At 43.3% G+C, this 21,693-nt stretch overlaps 8 protein-coding genes across 8 annotated transcripts; 5 read left to right on the top strand and 3 right to left on the bottom strand.

The window, feature by feature from the left end:
- Window positions 1-1,178: 1,178 nt before the first annotated feature.
- EAE98_008872 (uncharacterized protein) lies at window positions 1,179-1,495 on the bottom strand (the record flags this gene model as incomplete). Its single annotated transcript, XM_038956495.1, has 2 exons — window positions 1,179-1,268; window positions 1,397-1,495. 2 exons carry the CDS (start codon window positions 1,493-1,495, stop codon window positions 1,179-1,181), a joined length of 189 nt encoding a protein of 62 aa, XP_038807207.1.
- A 1,717-nt stretch (window positions 1,496-3,212) lies between these two features.
- Window positions 3,213-3,404, top strand: EAE98_008871 (uncharacterized protein; the record flags this gene model as incomplete). The annotated part of the gene is made up of 1 exon (XM_038956494.1): window positions 3,213-3,404. One exon carries the CDS (start codon window positions 3,213-3,215, stop codon window positions 3,402-3,404), a length of 192 nt encoding a protein of 63 aa, XP_038807206.1.
- A 991-nt stretch (window positions 3,405-4,395) lies between these two features.
- On the top strand, window positions 4,396-5,698 carry EAE98_008870 (uncharacterized protein; the record flags this gene model as incomplete). The annotated part of the gene is made up of 2 exons (XM_038956493.1): window positions 4,396-4,718; window positions 4,768-5,698. 2 exons carry the CDS (start codon window positions 4,396-4,398, stop codon window positions 5,696-5,698), a joined length of 1,254 nt encoding a protein of 417 aa, XP_038807205.1.
- Window positions 5,699-6,096: 398 nt separating this feature from the next.
- Window positions 6,097-8,126, bottom strand: EAE98_008869 (uncharacterized protein; the record flags this gene model as incomplete). Its single annotated transcript, XM_038956492.1, has 5 exons — window positions 6,097-6,959; window positions 7,016-7,461; window positions 7,517-7,723; window positions 7,769-7,837; window positions 7,893-8,126. The coding sequence occupies 5 exons, from the start codon at window positions 8,124-8,126 to the stop codon at window positions 6,389-6,391; spliced, it is 1,527 nt and encodes a 508-aa protein (XP_038807204.1). The 3' UTR covers window positions 6,097-6,388.
- Window positions 8,127-9,223: 1,097 nt separating this feature from the next.
- On the bottom strand, window positions 9,224-10,081 carry EAE98_008868 (uncharacterized protein; the record flags this gene model as incomplete). Its single annotated transcript, XM_038956491.1, has 3 exons — window positions 9,747-10,081; window positions 9,616-9,666; window positions 9,224-9,563 (listed from the first exon to the last, which is right to left on the bottom strand). The coding sequence occupies exons 1-3, from the start codon at window positions 9,815-9,817 to the stop codon at window positions 9,224-9,226; spliced, it is 462 nt and encodes a 153-aa protein (XP_038807203.1). The 5' UTR covers window positions 9,818-10,081.
- EAE98_008867 (uncharacterized protein) lies at window positions 10,082-12,937 on the top strand. Its single transcript, XM_038956490.1, has 3 exons — window positions 10,082-10,643; window positions 10,694-12,775; window positions 12,841-12,937. The coding sequence occupies exons 1-2, from the start codon at window positions 10,386-10,388 to the stop codon at window positions 11,807-11,809; spliced, it is 1,374 nt and encodes a 457-aa protein (XP_038807202.1). The 5' UTR covers window positions 10,082-10,385; the 3' UTR covers window positions 11,810-12,775; window positions 12,841-12,937.
- Window positions 12,938-13,779: 842 nt separating this feature from the next.
- On the top strand, window positions 13,780-15,933 carry EAE98_008866 (uncharacterized protein; the record flags this gene model as incomplete). Its single annotated transcript, XM_038956489.1, has 6 exons — window positions 13,780-13,891; window positions 13,972-14,017; window positions 14,123-14,183; window positions 14,287-14,446; window positions 14,737-15,030; window positions 15,101-15,933. 6 exons carry the CDS (start codon window positions 13,780-13,782, stop codon window positions 15,931-15,933), a joined length of 1,506 nt encoding a protein of 501 aa, XP_038807201.1.
- Window positions 15,934-17,456: 1,523 nt separating this feature from the next.
- EAE98_008865 (uncharacterized protein) lies at window positions 17,457-20,684 on the top strand (the record flags this gene model as incomplete). Its single annotated transcript, XM_038956488.1, has 4 exons — window positions 17,457-17,550; window positions 17,599-19,527; window positions 19,633-19,664; window positions 19,713-20,684. The coding sequence occupies 4 exons, from the start codon at window positions 17,457-17,459 to the stop codon at window positions 20,682-20,684; spliced, it is 3,027 nt and encodes a 1,008-aa protein (XP_038807200.1).
- Between the last annotated feature and the right edge of the window lie 1,009 nt (window positions 20,685-21,693).

Here is a 21,693-nt window from a genome sequence, read left to right as displayed (position 1 = left end):
GTAGTATAGATAGATCACTTTACGATAGAGACCTTTGATATCGTCGAGAGAGTTTACCTTGGTCGATAGTAGAATCTAGATACAGTAGGGAAAAGACTGCCCACCTCACTCACTACCAGACTACCTACTCACTCCCTAGGTACCTAGCTCACGCAATTTCTCTTCTACGTCGTCCCAGCACGCAATTTTTACCCTGGTAAGATGTCACTGCATTCGGACCCTCAAAATTCCGTGATATACCCAGTCCTAAGGATTTCTTTGGTCTCTAGTCTCTCGTTTGAAAATTCCTTTGTCCACTATTTCGATTGTGCCGATGCTCAGGATTCTCCAGTAATTTAAACATGACACCGATGTCTGCGTTGTGATTGGGTCAAATCGCCTCACGTACAGTCACACTATACTCGATGCGATTTGTTATAAAGTCATAGCCTCATAGAGTCCATGATGATTGATTACAAAGGAGAAAAAAGTGGTGATGTTGGCATCCCTAGTAATTCCGATAAGTAGAGCAGGTAGGTGACAATGTTGTGCTTTCGTAGTCCGGGGTTTGTAGCATTTCCGAGGTATGATTATGATTGATTGATGACGGATGATGATCATGGAGCGAGCTGCGAGAGTCTACACGAGTACGAAATCTTACATGCAGATGTGGAATGGGGTTACTGTGCTGGTATCAAATCATGTCCAAGTGAGATTGTGATGCCGATTGAGAGAGAGAGAGATCGATCTTTCTACCTCCATACCTAGTACCTACCCTCGAGCTACCTACCTATCTGATAGATAATTGTCTTCATCCAAATTCCGAATAGCTTTCAAATACAAGGAAAATGGCTCGTAAATCTTGTATACGGATTACCTAGTGATAACTTCTTGGCTACATGATATTTCGGGCTCTTGAGTCTTGAGATCCATCATCCTGGAGACATACGCGACTTCCCTTTCCCGCCTCTTGGATTTGTTGATTCGTTGATTTGGTGATGCCTTTTCTTTTCTTCAAACGACAAGAATCAATGTGCTTTGACACGTGCCGATGGTATAAAACCTTCTGGTAATATCGTACAACGTGGATAAATGTTTGCGAAATCTGATAACGATGTACAGTGCAGAGTCATGGCATCTATGTGGCAGGTACTAGGACCTCGAGGTAGGTATTATCGAGGCACCTTACCTTTTGGGACTCACATATTGTTGTCAGCTGACTCAGCTCGAGGTTGAGAGAGGTGCATGTCGGTTAACGCGTGAATGTGAACTTTGCCGTTGGCTTGAGACTGGAGGTAATATCAATATAGAAACTTTAACCATGATGATGAATCAAAAGCCCATCATGAAATTTCATACAGCATTAGCATTAGCATTAGCATTAGCATGAACATTGGCATTGGCATCAACCATCAACGTTTGTTCTTAAAGTTGCCTCCAAGAGATATCGCGAATCCACTTTTGCTTCTTCTTTTTTCTCTTCCAATTTCCAAAGTCCACCAAGGTGTCGCAACATGAAGTAAATCCCTTATCTTTCCGCAATCACAAAACCATCATCTCCATAATTCCGAAGCAGAGTTCCTCTCTTCTCTCACAAGCCCAATGTTTGAGCTTCTCGTCGTTCAGACTTCATTCGATATGTTGGAACAGAATTTATGGAGTTGAGAAGTTTCGAAATCGCCAAGAGAAGAGATGAGAATGCATTCATTCATTCTTTCATTCATTCACTCACTCACTCACTCACTCCACCACACCAGTGCTACATTTAAATTGCAAGTGTACGAGAATGGAATTCTCCATCGATTGAAAGAAGGGTGGGTTTGATGATAAGATCGAGATTGATGACAAGGCAAGATAACAGATCCAAAAATATCCCTGGTGGTGTGTGATGATCACAAGGAATATGAACCCTAGGGACTCAAGTGCCGAGGGAATGTGAGGTCACATGATTGTATCGTCACATGTTTATAGATCTCGTGATATTCATAACGTGATCTTTGATATCTACTGGGCATCTTTTGATGGCGAATCGACATGTCTGAAAATTCGAGAAATTGTATATATGATGGCAGATCTGGTAGTTCATACAGTAGATGGATGATATGGAGATCTAAGATATCAGATCTAAGATATCTATGCACAAAAAACGAAAACTATATACAAAGCTACCTCCCTACGAGTGATGGTTGTTGTATCTATGGTGTACATCAAAATTAAGTATCAATTGGGTCTTTGGAAACTGCAAAGTAACATGTATATCAATCGGCTCATAGATGTGAAGATAATAAGATAGAATCTATAGTATCATTCAATCCTTGAAATTTTGGTGTTCCTGATATTTCTGCTCTGAAAGCAGCGACTTGAGTGACTGCAGAAGGAGAATTGAAGTCGTTTGCAACTTCCTCATCTATCACGTTCAATTCAATTCATCATTCTTCCGATGATTACACAAACCACGAAAATTCCTTACTTATCTCAATCTTCTCTTGTCTTCAAGAAAAGACATCCCATAATCTTCATCGTGCAACAGATTAGTATTACGTATACTCCAGGGTTTTACAACATCTGTCAGGTATGTCTTAGATTCTTGTCCAGATACCTCCATTTCCTCATTCCTCCCCCGTCTTTTCCCTGTGTGGAAGATAGACCCGTCAACTGTGTTGTCGCGAATCATCTAGACATTCAATCTTAAGTTCCACAATCGAACTGCCATAATCTCTGCATCTTTACAATGCCTCTGTCTATCTGCACACACGAATACTGGTCTCTGGAGCATCTCCCTTCAGAAGCTCTTCGCCTTCAAAGATATACCATGAATTGACGACTTGAAGCAGATCATTTGACCAAACAGTTACTCTTTACTCACGAAAATTGATCAGTATCTACGAGACCATTCTTCAACGTGAGTGAAACTCTCGCAGATACCCCTGAAGCTTGAATGTTTCTACTAATCCTTATACAGCACTCCATCAATTCCAACCACAAAGCATTGAATCAGTGAGTAGTACCTTTCTCCTTCCATCTGATGGGAGCGCTTGCGGCACGACGGCCACTACACCGAGTCTACGTATTCCATCCAAATACACCAGGATACCAAATATCCATTTGGGAATCAAATTGACAGTGTTGACATTTCGCTTGAAACGTCTCTTCAAAGTGAAGATTTGATTTGAACTTTCAATTATTGGATCCCGAGCTCTTGACTAATTGTTCCCTTACAGTAACCAATCAAAATGGCAACTATCGAAATCCGCGAAGCTACACAACAACTTGTTAAGAGACAGAACTGGGCAGCTCGTGAGCCTGGTGTCATTGTTGTCTTCGCCATAGTCTTCATCGTCGCATCAGGACTTATCGGTCTTCAAATATCTCGATGGATCTCTCGCCATAGAGAAAGACAAGCAGCAAAGCGTTCCACTGTCTGATCAAGGCATTCATGTCAATAAGAAAAGAACCACAAAGCATGTGGATTTCGTCATCTCAAGGGGTGGGGTATAGAATGTCGATCTCAAACTTCATTGTAATAATATGTATCTTTAGGGGACTTGGGAGCCAACGCTTAATTGGCAGGATCCCATTGTGTTGCTTTGTTGCCACAGGTGCTGAGGATGAGCTTTTGATTTATCGATCCGGTTCGATGATTCAGACATGAGGTCCAAATACTTACTCTAAGCAATGGACATCATGTAACATCACGTTTTTGCCAACTCTGATACGTTTTGATATGGGATTTGTGAACGTTTAAAGAGAACCTCTATGTCGATAAAGGTTACTTCTGTTTACTTAGTTTCGAGAACATTCAATCTTACCAAATAGTTTACTTACGGGAAGTCGAAAAATCTTGTTTGTCGTTATGATAAAAGCCAAGAAATATGGGGCGAAGGTCCCTGCCCTGCACAACATTTTATACTCCGATTGTTTTGATGGTGTCAACTACTGAAGATCAACACAAGAATAAGTGAGGAGCGGCATGAATATATTTGAACCCCTTTCTTCAGTAGGAGCAAAAGGGAATTGATTTGTAAAGCTATTGATCTTCATTCAGAGCCGCCAGGTTATCATCTCGTGTGACATTCTATCTCAGCTAGGATTATACTATATTCCAAATCATTCATGACGATGTCCCAAGACTTTTCTAGCATCAAGGGCACACCAATGCCTAACGGTCTCTCTAGTGAAGGCAGTTAGCTGTCAAAATTTGGTGATCGTTCACCTGCAAACTGGTTAGTCGCACCGAGTGGTGAACATCATGGTGGTACTACTTGTGTTCAATTTCTCGGCCCGCAGATCGCAATTAGTACAACACATTTGATATGCGGTGCCTATATTACTACCGACGGCCTCTAACGGTTTCAGACTTCTTCTCCTTTTCCCTTGATGACTGTTTATTCACTGAGTTAATTTTTAATTATAATCATGCTTAAACTCTCTGTTGCTGTCGTCGCAGCTAGCTTGGGCTTCATTGAAGCTAAGTCTTGCAATGATATCTCTATTCCAATTTCCATCAATGCTCGAAATGGCATTTTCAATATCCCACCTCTTTCTGATGCCATTGCCGTAACAAAGTTCGCGCAAGATTTCCTAAGAGCTGGGCAAAATTACAGTGCATCTACATTATCAGGATTCACCACGGTAACTGACCAATACAATATTGCTGCGACTGTTTGTGTACCAAGCGAGTCAAGTAGCAACTCTGATTCATGGCAGTTTCTTACTCACGGAATTGGATTCGACAGATCGTGAGTACAATGCTACACTTTCAAATGTACCTACTGATTTTGGATATAGGTATTGGGATTTGCCATTCAACAACTACAACTATTCATACGTGGATGTTGCTGTTGATCAGTATGGCTATAGCACTTTAGCTATTGATCGACTTGGAATAGGTGAATCCTCAAAAGCTGACCCAACATCAGTCATTCAAGCACCTGCCGAGCTTTCAGCAATTGTAGAAGTGACGAAATTACTACGTGCAGGCAACTTGCCAGGCGTCGAGATCTCAGAACCAAACAAGATTGTCCACGTCGGTCATTCTTTTGGTTCCATCTTATCATATGAACTCGCTTCAGCATACCCAAATATCACAGATGGACTTATTCTCCAAGGATTCTCCCTTGACGGTTCTGCCCTCCCCCAGACAATTGCAGGATTCAACATCCAATCCGCATCCGTGAACCAACCATACAAATTCGGCGCCCCTTCCATCGTCTCTCTCTTCGGTTCCGCAATCTCGCAACTGGCAAACACCTTTAGCAAAATAGGCTATTTCTACACCGCCGGCTCAAACAAAGATACCGGGAACATCTACGCCCAAGATCTCGCCGATGGCTATCTCACCTGGGCGAATCTCGGCGCGAACCAATTCAATTTCCTCGCGCCTCCCTACTACGATCCGGACATCGCAGAATATACAGAGAAACACAAGGAGCCCTTTACGACGGGAGAACTCCTCACGTTGGCGGCGCAACCGGCTTCGGCGCCGGAGTTTGAGGGACCGGTGCTCGTGCTGGCGGGAAATGAAGATGCCATTTTTTGTGGGGGGAATTGTATGGCGGGGGGTGGAAATGTCTTGAGTGCGGTGCAGCAGTCGTTTCCGAAGAGTAGGGCGTTTAAGACTCGTGTGCTCGAGGGTTGTGGTCATGCGGTTAATGTGCATTTTGTGGCGGGGGAGGCGTATAGGGTTATGAATGAGTTTTTGGGGGAGGAGGGGTTTTAGGTTAGGGTGGGGAGGGGGATGGGGAGGGGGGGGTGAGAGGAGGTGATTATGGGATTATTTATTTATTCATTTATTTATTTGTTGTCTTGAAGTTAGATAATTTGTAATTCGTGATGAATTATGAGAAGGGTTAGATGGATTATGGATGATAGATGATAAGTAAATAGATAGATTGGTAATGAAAATGAAAATGAAAATGAAAATGAAGATTATTTGACAATCGAACAGAAAGAGAAGACGAGATGAAGCGAGGCGAGGCGAGGCGAGGTGAGGGAAGTCAAGTTAAGTTAAACAGAATTTTATTTTTATTTTGAGTGTAAGAGTCGGGGATCAGCACCGCAAAAAGAAATATACTTATTCCCAAGAGATGAAAGGGAAAAGGATGAGCTGTTTTGTTTTGTTTTGTTGAAGAATTGATGTCTATTTGTCTATCTCATCTATTTGAATGCATTATGATATGATATCCAGATTTGCTGTGCGAATCGCACTGAGATTATCCTATCGTATCCTATCCTATCCTATCCTGAAACATATCTGTCTTGATAGAGAATCGCTGTCTCTAAATCCTTTGTCGAAATTCGAGTTTGAAGGTTGAGGTTGAGGTTAAGACCAAGGTTAAGACCAAGGTTACCTCTCGCCGTATCCCATTCTATGAATGCACTTCTATTCTTAAATCCTATACCTTATACCTTATACCTTGTACCTAAAACCCCTCTGACCCGCCGCCACGGTGCCCTCATTAACCGCACCATCCACCACCTCTCCCCTATCCAACTTCTTATTCAACCTGACCAGCATCGTGCGCAACACCAACGCCGCACACATCGCCATAAAGATCATTCCGCAATTAACACTCATCGCCACGACGTATCGCGGGCCCGCACTACTGGGATACATATAACTTGAGTAGATGCTACTCGCATTGCTGACGGCATTGATGAATGCGAGGGCCACTGCTCTCTTAGCCGGGGGACGGGGCAGCGTGTTGGAGATCCATGCGAGGGCGACCACGAAACCGGTGTAGCAGCCGGGAACCATCAGCATCATGGCGAGGTACCGGGGTGCAATACTTGTGGTTGCGGCGGCGAGGATGAATGCTACAAAGGCGAAACAGAGCGGAATGACAACGTGGAGGAAGCGTTCACCCGTTTTATCGGCGTGCCACGCGTTGAACATGGAGGTGAAGAGAGCGAGGACGTAAGGAGGTGCGGTGAGAAGGAGAGATTGAATACGGCCATATTTTAAAGTTGCGACGACGGTTCTGGGATGTGTTAGACTTTGATTTTCTCGGATTGTGCTGGACATGGGGAATCTTACGGGAAGAAATTGGTAACGGATGCAGCCGAAACAATACCAAACAAGATTATCACCAGGATATAAGTTTTGATATCTGTAAATGCGAGTTTCAAGCCGTGCCTGAAAGTTTGCTGATGGCTGTCCACCCAATCGTCCATGCCCACATCCTCTTCCAAACGCCAAACAGCCAATTCTCGTTCCCGGTCTGTCAACCAAGCCGTGGTGCGAGGAAAATTGGGTAGGATAAAGTAGGCAGTAGCGGCAATAACGACGGTGATTGCACCTTCGATAATGAAAAGCCATCTCCAGGCTAGAAGACCATGGACTCCATCCATACCACCCGTGATACCTGCAGCGATGAGACCCGAGAAGGCTCCGCTAATGAGGGATCCGGAATAAAGGAGTGCAGTGCGCAAACCTAATTCCTTGCGGGTATACCAACATGAGAGGTAGTAGAGACAGCCGGGCTGTGTATTGTTAGGACTTATCATGTATCAAATCGCCACATGCATCAAGACTTACAAAATAAGCAGCCTCTATGAAACCGAGGAAGAATCTACAAACAAGAAGACCCGCAAAATTTTGGGTACCAGCTGTTGCACCTGATATCACACCCCAGATCATCATTGCTCCGGGAAGATATAATGCTGGTTTGCCTATTTTATTCAAGAATAAATTGGAGGGAATTTGCATTAGGAGGTATCCCACGAATAGGATACTGACACAAGTCTATGAATGTTAGCTTTTATCACCCATGAACACTTTATTGCTTACCTGATATTGATCTCCCACTAAATTCAAATCTTCCTCCATTCCTGCTAATCGTGCTGCTGCAATATTATTCTACCATGATTCAGTAATCATCCAACATAAATGGTTATTAGAGTAATTAATGCACCCTATCTAGATAATTCATGATATACATCAGAATGACCATAGGTAACAATCTCAGATCGATTTTCCTTTTGAGTTTGGCTTCAATACTGAGGCGTTCTTCAGGAGACAAGGCTGCGATCCATTCTGGCGGTTCAAGAGCTCGAAGACCGGGATCTATCACCGCAGCTGATGTCGTCGAATCATCCTTATCGACATCTTCTACATAATCCGACTGTGCCTTGACAGTTGACGCCATAGTCTCGTTACTTGAGTCGCTTTATTGTTGTATCTCTGCTGTAGCTGACTCGAAGACTTTTTCTGATATCGGGTCTGTGGTTGTGTTACCTACACTAATGCTGGTGTGAGGTATTAATTGTACCACAAAGTCGAGATCTGGTGGTAAATGTCCAAAACAAGAGAAGCCAAGTTAGAGTTTGATATCACAGACAAAAACATCCAGATTTGAGAAAAGCTTGATGGAATGCCATCTAGATAGAGAGAACGCCTTTTAATCATTAGCATATTTTCATTGGGGCAAAGAAGTGAATGATGCATGACAGGTCAGAAGGTATCATGATCATCAACATCTAAAATCTGTGCATCCAGTCATTATGCCTGCTTTGGTAGTATCGCTTGCTTATTAGCGCCTGTCATATGGCCTCACTTGCTATTCGACGGGCGAACTCTGCGGGGGAGGAAGGGCAAAGGAGCGATCAGTAACATGGGATAGCAGTGCCGACGAGAATGCGGGGGTTGTTGATCTTGCTGGGGAAGTTAGCCGAGAACTCCGCAATTTAACCGGATTCTCTATTACCAACTTGAACTCTCTTTTGCACGATTCTTGATCTTTGATCTTCTCTCAAATAATTCCCCCTCATTACCAAGAGTGGAAAAGTGGAAAGTGCGGTGAGTTCGTCTACCGTTTTGTCCCGCTCCAAGAAACTCTCAATAGGTAACTTTGATAAATTGAGACATGTCAGCCTCTCAGCCAACATATCATGATGATAAATTGAAGTAGTAACGCGTGTATCTATCCCGAGACAATACGGACTAGTATATACATATGGATATTATCATACATGCGAGGTTTCCCCGAATTGATGCTAATCGACAGATTCTACTTTCATTGGTTCGGAGTTTATGCAAACAGCGAAATTTCCGTTTTAGTATTCCCAATACATCGGGACACTTAAGTGTTGGCGACGGGAGTGTAGTGAAATGCTTCTTTTCTTGTATCGAGAATTTCGCGTTGTGATCTGTAGAACGGTTTATCTTGGCACATCTTGGTAGCCTGGTCTACGAGGCTAATTGGATGAGTGGATTGACGTAAGACCAGAGCATTTGTTGAGATTGTTAAAGTTTTGGCTGTGGTTGGAGGATCTTCTTGAGTCCTTGTTTGATTGTGTCGTTCATACCTCGCGTTGCTGGTCGGCCAGTCTCTCTTTCAACAAACACGTGAATGATTTCACCCACTGACTTGACTTCTTCAACTCCCCTCTCGAATAACCCGATTTCGTAAGTAACACTGCTGTTCCCAAGCTTGTTGACACGTAAAGCTAGATCAGCGACAGCTGGAAATGCGATTGAACCAAAGAAATCACCATGGGAGTGCACAACTAGGCCGTATTGAGATGAGGTGGGTGGATGCAGACCACAATGTTCGATAAGATATGAGTTTACGATTGAATCGTACCTTTCTCTAGTCTTAGCCATAGAGTATGTCCAATGTTCTCGATGGGACTTACAGGAAGTTGTAAATGCTATTATTCATATGGTCATACATATCATTATCAGACCTCCAAATCTTGTGTCAGCTCATTGCGATCTGTGTTAAGACGTGAAGACGTGAAGACGTAAAGACGTGAAGAAACCATACCAACGTGTTCTATATTCCAAAACGTAGCCATAATCCTCTCGCCTCCTTCTCTTAAGCTCTTCATGTGACATATTGAATAGTACTTCGTTTTTCTTTTCTCAAGATACAGGATGTTAAAGAGAACACATGAGAGGTGAGAGGTTTGGAAGGGACGGAGTTTGAAAAGGAGAACCACGATTAAGAGGTTTGCTTTCAGCCGAGGTATTTCTGAATATTCTAGTAACCTAGACGACTCCAAGACAAACTATAATGCTATTGGAAACAATGGGTATTAAATAGCAAAGGATTCTCAATGTAAGTTCATATGGTGCGCCGAAATGGATGTTCTCAACTTTGATTTGAAAGGTTCAAGTCCCGGGGCACCATGTATGTCAACAGGAACAGGATGTCTAAGTTGATGAGTACCAACCACCCTCGAGCCACCATACATACCCAGGTACTGCAATCATTAAATTGACGATTAACGCTACACACCGCCTTGGGCAGAACATAATTTTCTAAATTGATCTGGACTTGCGCATCATAATTTCGATAAATCGTTCACCAGTTGTTTGCGTTATCTCGCACATTGAACTTCAATCCGATCAAGTGGCTCCTTCACCTCGAATTATTGCGCTTTTGGCCCGCAGGGCTGGAAGAATGAATCCTACTATGGCGCTCGTTGAAACTTCAGTTGGGTATCCTCCCGTGGAAGAGAAGAAACCGTTTGAAGAACCCCCCGCAGTTGTGATTACACCTTCCGATCCATGGCCGCGACCATATTATTTAGATAATGGGTTACGCAGAGTCGCGCCGTACCATTTCACCTACAATACATACTGCAAACAAAGATGGAGAGGAAGAGAAATATTGGATATATTTTCAAGCGAATTTCGAGATAGGCCGTTAGAATACTACGTACGTTCGGCATGGTTCGAAATAATAAGAAGTCTTACTGACAGGCGTAGAAAGATGCTATGGAGCGCGGAGCTATCGCTGTGAATGGAAAACCTGTCGAGTCAACTTCACAAATCATCAAGAATGGAGATGTTATATCACATACTTTACATCGACATGAACCTCCCGTTACAGCTCTGCCAATATCGGTCGTACATGAAGATGAAGATATCATTGTCATCAACAAACCTTCCGGCGTCCCCGTCCACCCAGCTGGTCGATATAATTACAATTCCGTGGTTGAAATTATGAGGGCTGAGCGCGGCCATGGCTGGAACCCACTACCGTGTAATAGATTGGATAGACTGACCAGTGGTATCATGTTCATTGGAAAACACGCCAAGGCCGCAGAAGCACTAAGTTTACAAATATCAGGACGCACTGTCAGAAAAGAATACATAGCACGAGTGAAAGGAAAGTTTCCAGACGGAGAGGTTGTGTGTGATATGCCAATTCTGCAAATATCACCAAAATTGGGGTTGAACCGTGTGAGGGCAAATGGTAAAGCTGCCCGCACGGTTTTCAAGCGCCTTGCATATTATCCTCCAGAACAAACTGAAGACAGCTCCGAACAGACAGAGCTAGATCAGTCGAGACCATCAATAACAAAGGAAGGCTACTCGATCGTTAGATGCCTTCCAGTCACTGGTCGTACGCATCAGCTCAGGGTTCATCTACAGTTTCTAGGCCATCCTATCGGCAACGATCCTATATATTGCAATCAACGTGTATGGGGAACAAGGCTTGGAGCAAATGACTCGGACGCAACTCAGGATACGGATGAAGACATCATTACTCGTCTTTCGAGGATGGGCAAGTCAGAAGTTGCTGATGCTGTAGCCTACCATGATGAAATGGTAGACGAATACAATAAGAAGAAAGCCGAGAAGATGTCCGGAGAGCTATGTGAAGTATGCCAGACCCCATTATATACCGACCCTGGTGAACAGGAGTTATCTCTATGGCTTCACAGTCTTCGTTATGAAGATGCTGGAGGCTCTTGGAGTTATGTGAGTCCTCTCCCAGCCTGGGCTTTACCCCCTGATGGTATGGATGGACCAACCGAAGTTGGAGGTATGGAAGAATTAGTCGAGGCAGTGAAGGAGGACAATCCCGAAATTGCATAAGCCACCACACCTTGAAAGCCATGCCTATTATCGACATTATTTCGATATGTCCTTCTGGATTTACTTAGCTAGGTACCAAGAGAATCTATTCAGATCCATGTTATACACACCATAGGGACTAACGACATCCATGATCCAACCCCTTTTGACTCTTTACACTGCATATCACGGAAGACGGGCTGTTTTTATGTGGGTAAAGGTAGTCGAATTGTCTAAAAGAGGTATTACGAGGGAGGATCTCATGCTCCACTTAAGTAGCTAATCTCACGCAAAGACTTCCTCCTCAATTCACTTATTCCTTCTATCACTTTGATTGCAGGTTTTAGTGAGGGCGATAAGATGTTGCTATCAATATTCCGGGAACTTCCCAGTAACGCCGCGGAAGATCGAATTGGCCCCAACGCCCACGTGTGATAACGCACGGATTCGGCATTGCCGATCTTTGATTTCAGTTAATAAATTTTGATCCATTTGTGAAATTCGTTGAATCTGAAGGACTTTTGAAATCTGGATCCTCAAAGAGTCCCAGGAAGCCTCAAGAGTTGGCTGTTGTAGTTGTCGAGACTGCGATCCATCAGTCCTTGGCTATTAGCATCGTTGCCATTTGCTGACTACAGAAACGGATACCCGAGTACAGTTTATGATACACGTGAGCAGGAGATACCGAATCCTACCTACCTACCTAATAACATCGATATTTTGTTCACGAGACTGCTAGGTATCGAAATCCATGCATTTGTAGTAAATTCTTCAACAATTTGATTTAACTATACTGTCATAGTCACCGCTAGAAGAGTTACTGGATTATTCCAACACTAGGGGACCTTAGGACTGCTGCATTATTAGTATTGGAATATCTAATCCAATTTGAGGGCTTGAGTCCCGGTAAAGTTATAAGCCGGCACGATTTATGTGCGGAATGTCGAGCTAATCAATGAAGGAGAATATATACGGACGAGGTACATAGTACGTGTGTATATACGATGCACAGAAGGGACGGCATGAACCCTCCTCTAACCTATTAGTTTTAGAAATCTATAATCGAACCTTTTTTTCCCCATACATCCAAGTCAAGTTCGATTGAGTTCATTAACCTCGCTCATACGAGATGTTATTCTCGGAATTTCATTGGTAAAACTCTACCACCGTACACATCACCTTCCACCCACCATTCAAACCTACCTCCGTCGTCCACCTAGATTCCTAGGAGTATCCTCCAAATGGAAATACTCTAATGTAGATAGCCTCGCTTTCGGATTCTGAATGTGTGCTAGGTATCTAGTACCGTCTTCCAAGGCTGAGTTAATTATACTTTAATTTTCAAATTCGATCTCGTTCGAATTTCTTCAAAACCCCTCAAGCTTCCTCACAAGCTCACAATCCGTCTGCGCCACGCCATAATTACTTGCACTACTAGTCAAAGTAGTTTGGAGCCAAAACTCATGCATCTTGGCACTAGCTCACTACTTGGGTACTTACAGTAGAGTAACTACGGACCGCCCAAACTTTCTTTAATCTTCTATCTTACAATTCATCTTATATGCATCATTTCATATACTGATTCATCTTGCTTGGAATCGGCGCGACTTCCATATCCGCAGTCTACCCCCTCAAGTCTTATTATCCTCTGCTGGACCGAAGAGTTTAAAGTAACTTCACAAGCAAGCTCGAACGACGTTTCCGAGTAGGTGATTTTCAGATCCCCGAACTACCGAAAGCCAAATCTACAACCATCTACATTCCGTGAAAGTTGAGCTTCTTAGGAATTGTTCTATCTTTTTCCTACCATTCCAATCGAGATTTCGTACGTTGAAAAATACATCTGCAGCCAGCTTTCACGTTGCCGGAATTTGATTCTAAAACGACGCACGTACCCCAAACGATACGATCCATGGGTCACGAGGAAATCCAGGGGAATATCTGATCTGTGTTATAATCTACTCTTGCAACCATCTTCAAAGTCTCCAATCATGTCCCAACCAATCCATGGCTCCAACGAACCATTAGGGTCCGATGTGGATGGAATGAACCATTCAGATTCGATGAATGCAACCGGCAAGAAAGCCGGTGAAAAGAAACGAGGTACGAACGAGTCAGGCAAATTTACAAGAACCGATGTCTTAGCCATCTGTTCAATTCAAGATTCAAACTAACTTTCGTAGTATCCCGGGCTGGAACTCGCAGTGTATCGACTTTGAGCCCTGCCCAGTACGTACAGAATTTCATGATAGTTGCTTGATGTGATGCTTTCGAGCAGGATCCAGCATACTATCTTTATTCTTTCATTGAAAGTTGTTAATCAATTTCTATCAGGCTAGCAAGGAAAAGAGCCAATGATCGTGAAGCGCAGCGGAACATTAGATTGAGAACTAAGGTGCGGCAAACTACTTCATGGTCCATTTCAACCTCAGGTTGAGATACTTGACCAGGTTTCACATTCAAAACTCATTGAATTGGTTTGTTGACTAGAAATGTAGGAGCATATTGAGAGATTGGAGGCCCGTATTGAAGAGCTTACCTGCGGTCGTGAACCTGGTGTAGAGCTCGAAGAGGTGCGGAGGCGCAATGAGGAATTAGAGCGAGAAGTAAGACAACTGAGTGAAAGTCTGGCACAGTTGAGGGACGATGATAGCTCGAGTACGTATGCACATTGCATTTTCTCAGATTTGCAGTCGAAATTTTGAAATTGAGCCTCTACGCGTATTCATGGACTTTTTGGGAGGGAAGGGCCAAGGTGTCTGTAAATTCCTCGGCTGTCAAAGTTGGCGCCATCAAGCAATTCCAGACACGGAAGCATATGTCAAGGACACTGAGAAACAGTTGTTTGTTCAAATATCGCCTGGATCTATGTGATTTTGACATGCTTTAAACTTGTCAACTTCTTCAATGAGTAATTATTTCCTAAGGCTAACCAAAAGCCACATAAGGTCCGGATCGATCTTCTATGTTGAATCTTGGACAAACTGCAATCATGCCTGGCTCGTCAGCACGAGATGTCCGTCCAGCAATGGCCTCAACTAGGTCTGTTAGTTCCGGAGCAGGGTGGTACCAACCACTACCTCCGAGAAATCCATCTGGTACTAACAGGCACTCATTCAGCATGTCATTCGGGCCTATGGATATGGCAGCACCAATATCGGGGCCAGCTTCCACCAGTGCTTTGGATGAGACTAATCGATTTTCCTATTTTGATCCGATTCCCGCTGTGAACTTCAATGATGGTATCGCAGTCCTGTTTCTTTGTTTAAGGTTCAGTCTCTTTTGAATGTTTAAAATAATGACAGTTTATAGTAGGAAACTGGGCCCCGAGATCTATTCCATCAGATATCGTTCAAGATTCCCGCCTAGCTACCCCGCAGCCGCGGTCTTTGGTACCACAAAGTCTTACATCTCCAGTCAGACAAGCAATACCGCCATCCTTGCCGCCATTTCAGTCACTTCAACCTTGGGCTCTACCCATACTCAACACATCGACGCCGACGTGTGGAGTTGACACATATCTAATGAATATCATAAACGGACAAAAAGAACTCGCGAGACAGGGAGCACCCGAAGCTCAAATCATTGGACCCTCTCAACCTAGTATGAAGGCGCTTATCTACCCTGATGACCCAAATCAGACCCACGTGGTCTCTACAATCATTTCAAATCTTCTTACAAACCTTGCCGTCAAAGGTCTCGCCGAACGTGCAGGCTGCCTCTATCTAATGTATCACATTTGCCAATGGCAAATCTATCCCTCATCGTCGACGTACGGAAATTTGACAGATTGGACTTCACCTCGAACATCCCAGCTCATCACAGCTCATCCCTTGTGGGCAGATTCCATATTCTGGGGCAAACTCAAAGATAGGGTAATTGAAAAGCAAGACATTTATGCCAACGAAGATTTTCAGAATGCATATATACTTTGCATCAATGCGAATTGGCCACGTCCGGATCTGGAAGCATTTAGGTTCGAAGGTGACGATATATTTATTACAGAAGAGTTTGAGAATCACATCAAAACTCTGTCAAACTGGAGCTTGGACGAAAGATTTGCTGCTAGATATCCCGAACTAGCACCTTTGGTGAAAATATCCGGATTAGGGGAAATGGGATTGCAAGGACCCTACGTATTTTAATGAGAATAGTTTACGGAGCATAGGCGTTGTTAGACTACAAACGGGTTCATGGAGGCATGAAAATACCAAGGACATTTGTGGTGGGAAACATGGACATAGTGGAGATTGAGACTGGCTCCAGTACAAACGAAGAAACGAAGTTATGACTTGAAACGTTCTTCATTCCACTGTAACTAAGCCTCAGGATTCAAGTGGCCAAATGAAACGTCAGCCACCACTTCGAGTATAATAAACTTTATCATATAGATTGGATCGAGATTGTGGTGAACTCTAAAACCACTGTGTGGGGATTTCAAGGAAAATACATAGGAAGAGGTACATATACGACGTAAAGATGGAGATATAATGATGAGTATATTTACGAGACCACTAATCTTCGTAATTGGCCGGCCATGCAGATCTTATTCCGGCTCACACTAACAAACTCTATTGTACTGCCCGTTCGAGCCGTTCGAGCCGTCATGCCATTTGAGATGGTAAAAACGGAGGAAGATCTGTACAACGAGCTAAGTTGGTGCTATATGCATAAACGTTTGTGAGTTGTGTCTACATATATCCACGGGTGTGATTGATAAGCTTCGGCTGAAAGGAAGAATTGAGACATCAAATTACTTGACATGAAATTAGACATTAAAAATACCTACCTACCGATATTTCGAGACTTGATTTGATGATAAATCGAATTCCATCCACTTGTAGACGGGATGTGAAATGTAACAAATAATAGACTCTTTTATTAATATATTTATCCATCTTTCAATCGATAATATGATTATCTGATTTGAAATTGCATATTGAGAAGGAGATTTTCTCCGGTGGAAATAAGTTCGGGCATTGGATGTGCGGGATCTTGTAGATCTTGTATGAGGGGTCATATATACGAGAAAAATCTTGTTTTGATGGCAAAGCTATATGTGAGAATCATATACCGAGGCACCTAGTAGATCTGAGGACTTACGCTTGTCACTTGGATTAAAGTTTGAGACTGTTTGGAGGGGATATCGATGCAGCGTCGTAGGGCTGGGGAGATACAAGACCATGAACGAAAGGAGGATGTCAGAGGTTTGATCACGTGCTGACGCGACAGGAAACCCCCACAGTTTGGTAGATGCTGCGCTTTCTTATCTTGTTGTTTGATAGGAACGGATCAGAGCAGACAACGAAATTCTGAATTGAAGAGAATGAGAATGAAAGACGAGCAATGGGGAGAGGGATAATGGCAAGAGGTTCGATTTAGAAATGAATGTTTCAATTGCAGTACCTATTCAACGATGCCTTAACTGCGACGAGAAACCGTATCAAAACTCAAAACGCGTCAATCTTTTTCTAATTTTCTTTCATGAATGAATTGTTGATGGATTGATTTTATTTCTTTGAATGCTCATTAGCAATTCACTACCTAATTATTTTCACCGAATTTAATTCGAGATCTTCCTCCATAAACGATACATTTGTAGCATTTCGGTATCTCGGTATTGACAGCATCAACGAGGTCCTAGATTGCATTCCAACAGAATCCCATCATGGCTCGCACTTCGCATAATGAGGATGAAGTGAGCACAGAAGATGAGGACTTTGACCGGAGACCCGATAAGATAAAGGCACTACTTGCAGATGGTGGGTTGATCAGAAGTGTTTCCAATGCGTGTACTAATTATTCTTCAGAGGTTCTTTCAATCTCCGACGATGAGGATGATAACGAATCCGAACCGAAACCCTCCAATACTGACAAGAAAGGCAAACGTAAAGCTCTTGAGCAAGTGGAATGGTCAGACGATGATGAAGAGGAAAACCCTTACGAAAAATTCAAGAAGAGGAAGTCCGAAAAACGCAAGAAACTGAATGCACAAAAGAAACGGATAAAGGAGCGAGCAAAAGATGCGAAGCAGGCGAAGGAGAAGGGAGGCTCGTCCAAAACAAACGACAGGGTATGGGGCGACGATTCGGATTACGAAATGGACGATGAAATCCCCGAATATTTACAAATCAGGCGGAAGGAATTTGATTCGAATTTAGAAGAAATGAAGAGCGCCGGTCTTCAGCTCCCCCCAGACTATTCTGATATATACTTCTCGGACGATGAGAGATTGGCAGAGCTTGAAGAACGACCGGAGTTTCCCAGTACTGTGGAGCCATCAAGACTCTATGCAGATATCAACATGGAGTTATCCAACGGAGTCATACCAGCATCCATTGCACAGTATCTTCGAGATTATCAGGTGGATGGAGTCAAATTTCTCCATGAAAAATTTGTCCACCAGAAAGGTGGTATCTTAGGGGACGATATGGGGTTGGGAAAAACAGTACAAGTGGCTGCTTTTCTGACTGCTGCGTTTGGCAAGACAGGAGATGAGCGAGATGGAAAACGTATGCGAAAAGTGAAGAACGCCGACGAAAAACGATGGCATCCTCGAGTACTTATTGTTTGCCCTGGCTCTTTGATTCAGAACTGGAAGAACGAATTGATGAGATGGGGGTGGTGGAATGTTGAAAAGTTTCATGGGGGTGTGAAGGAGAAAGAATTCGTACTTCGGAGTGCGCAATCTGGTCGGGTTGAAATTGTCATTACTACATATGCAACATACAAAAATCATAAGGATGCCCTGAATACGGTTTCTTGGGATTGTGTTGTGGCTGATGAATGTCATCAACTCAAGGAACGGACATCTCTTACGACTCAGGCAATGAATGAAATAAATGCTTTGTGTCGCATAGGACTTACAGGAACTGCTATACAAAATAAATACGAAGAACTCTGGACGCTGCTCAACTGGTGCTCGCCTGGCAAGGTTGGTCCGTTGGCCACTTGGGTTTCGACAATCTCGGAGCCTCTACGGATCGGGCAAAGTCACGACTCCACTAATCAACAGGTAAAACGGGCTAGAGAGACTGCGAAGAGGTTGGTTAATAACCTCATGCCTCACTTCTTTCTACGAAGGATGAAGACTTTGATTGCTCATCAGCTTCCGAGAAAGACGGATCGATTGTTACCATGTCCGCTTACTGATCTTCAACGAGAAGCATACGAGAGGTTTCTTGAAAGTGATGTCGTACAATTCGTCAGAAACCATGGCGAGCCATGCGATTGTGGCAATGGCAGAAATTTAACGCGTGGCGGCTGTTGTTATTCTAAGATACCTGGTACCAACACGAAATGGCAGGCTATGGTATTTCCTATCATGACCACACTTCAGAAGTTATCGAACCACTTGGCTCTTCTCCTGCCTAATGACGGGGATCCTAGGGAGAAGCAAGAACGAGATCTGGAATTCCTCCAATTGATGCTACCAGATAGATGGGAGGAACTATACAAAGCTCGAGATTCAATTGCGAATCTGTCAAACCCCGAGTTTTGTGGGAAGTGGAAAGTGTTGAGGAAGTTATTGAAACATTGGCACGAGGAAGGAGATAAGGTTTTGATCTTTTCTCATAGTGTCAAGCTATTGAGGATGCTTCAACATTTGTTCCAGAGTACTAGCTACAATGTTAGCTTCCTCAGCGGCGAAATGAAGTACGAAGATCGTCAGGACACGGTAGATGATTTCAATTCCGATCCCAATCAATTCATCTTTTTGATATCAACTAAGGCTGGAGGTACGTTTGCTTTTTTTACTTCATGATATTCTACGTTGCATATCTTTTTGGATTTTTGATTCCCAAATTTGGTCCTTTGTAATACTGACTTTGTCTATCTAATAGGCGTTGGCTTGAATATCACCAGTGCTAATAAAGTAAGTCTCATCTATTAACACACTTCCCAGCAATGACTAATCTTACAGGTTGTTATCTTTGATCCCAATTGGAACCCTAGTTATGATCTACAAGCCCAAGATCGAGCATACAGAATAGGTCAGCTCCGAGATGTTGATTCATTTCGACTTGTTTCCGCTGGGACCATAGAGGAAGTCGTTTATGCACGCCAAATATACAAGCAACAGCAAGCTAACATCGGATACAATGCTTCAATGGAGCGTCGATATTTTAAGGGTGTACAAAATGCTGTTGGCCAAAAAGGAGAGATCTTCGGATTAGATAATCTACTATCTTTTCACGCGGATGAAATTCTACTTCGAGATATCGTCAATAAAACCAACGTCGCGGAGACGAGAGCAGGAGTCGCCATGGCTAGTTTTGATGTGCAAGCAGCACTTGACGATGATGATAATCCTCTTCGCGCAGATGATGATGATCCTAATGGTGCCATGAGTCAACTTGCCGCTTTGATCACCGAAAATGAAGAAGATATCAAGCGCATGAAAAAACCCACTCCGAAATCTGATCCCATAGCTGCAATCCTAGCATCGGCCGGCGTAGAATACACGCACGAAAACTCGGAAGTAGTCGGCTCGTCAAAAGTTGAAGAAAGACTAAGTCGTCGAGCAGAAGAAACAGGCGGTGAAATTGGATATGGTGAAGAATTACTCTTTGGACCCATGTCACGACAAGCGGAAAATGGAAATATACGTTATGAGTTCCATCCCCCAGAGGAGGTTATGAAGAGACAGTTCTGTACGATGGCAAAAATGTTTGGGTTTTCTAGTGCGACGGAATTTGCTTTTGTGGTGGAGGGATGGACGCAGAAACAGAGGACGGATTGTTTGGAGAGGTTCTATTTGAAGAGGAGAGAGAGATTGGAGGAATTGGATAAGGAGAAGGTGGAGAAAGAGAATGCTGAGAAAATGGAGAGGGCGAGAGAGCAGGCAAAGGCTAATCTGGAGGGAGAGACGGAAACTGATAATGATGAATTGTGATGATACCCCTATCTTTTGGAGTTTTGGTGTAAGGGAGAATGGGCGTTGAGATTTCTTGGGTGTAAGTCTTGAGAGAATGTACTTCTATTAATTAAATGCGTGGGCTTTTGATCTTGAGTTTAGATTTGAATGCCCAATATGGTCTTATAGCACGGATAATACAGACTGCATATAACGCGAACTTTGGCACCAAATCTTATTGTATATATTCCGGCGGCGGAAATCTCTCATGTGCTCAAGTCAAAAATGTAGATTTTAAGATTTTACTAGAGAGATTTACAAGCCGCTTCGGTCCGGTAGTCTAATAGTGACAAGTAGCGATAACTATCTCATATTAATAGTCGGCTCTTCCAAGCGGCCCACTAGTTCCTAGTCGGGGAAAGCGAATGTCCCCGGAAAGCGAATTGTCCCCATGAGATTTTGGTGTAGATTTTGTGATTTTACTGAAAAATATTTGAATTTTATGAATAATCTTACGGGGACAATTCGCTTTCCCCGACTAGGAACTAGTCGGCCGCTTGGAAGAGCCGACTATTAGGGCGAGTTTGGCGCCTCTTCTTAACGAACGAAAATAAGACTGTCGTCAATTTGATCAAAGCTGTACATGAAGAACTCGGATAAAGAAATTGCCTAGCCAGCAAGAAATAGTCCCCAGCGTAACGCTTCCTCAGCACCATAATTAAAGCTCTCCAAACCCCCATATCGAAATCGTCTCGGCTACTCCTTCATGAATTTCTCTCCACGATACCATTTTTAGCGGATTTGTGATGGGTAGGTACCCCGGCGAACAAATATCGAGATGTTGGATAGACCGGGATACTGATTTCAGATTAAATTCTTAGAACGACGGGTAAAATCCAAGGTCCGATGACATCTTTGAGTATTTTCTCTTTCTGATCGTTATTTCTTTTTCTCTCTCACTCGCATCTTCATCTCGAAAGGGAAAGCTGCATAAATAACAACAATCTGTTCCAGCTAGTTGGGTGATTTTATAAATCAGCGAGATAAG

The sequence above is a fragment of the Botrytis deweyae genome (assembly GCF_014898535.1).
Source record: "Botrytis deweyae strain B1 chromosome Unknown BDEW_024, whole genome shotgun sequence".
Classification (NCBI taxonomy): Eukaryota; Fungi; Ascomycota; class Leotiomycetes; order Helotiales; family Sclerotiniaceae; genus Botrytis; species Botrytis deweyae.
The sequence above is the reverse complement of the archived record's forward strand: the minus strand, read 5'-3'. Positions and strand labels throughout refer to the sequence as shown.

Coding starts and splice junctions, on each gene's coding strand:
- EAE98_008867 (XM_038956490.1), top strand. CDS start 10,386: ATGAATCCTACTATGGCGCTCGTTGAAACTTCAGTTGGGTATCCTCCC. Junction 10,644..10,693: donor ATAGGCCGTTAGAATACTAC/GTACGTTCGGCA, acceptor TGACAGGCGTAG/AAAGATGCTATGGAGCGCGG.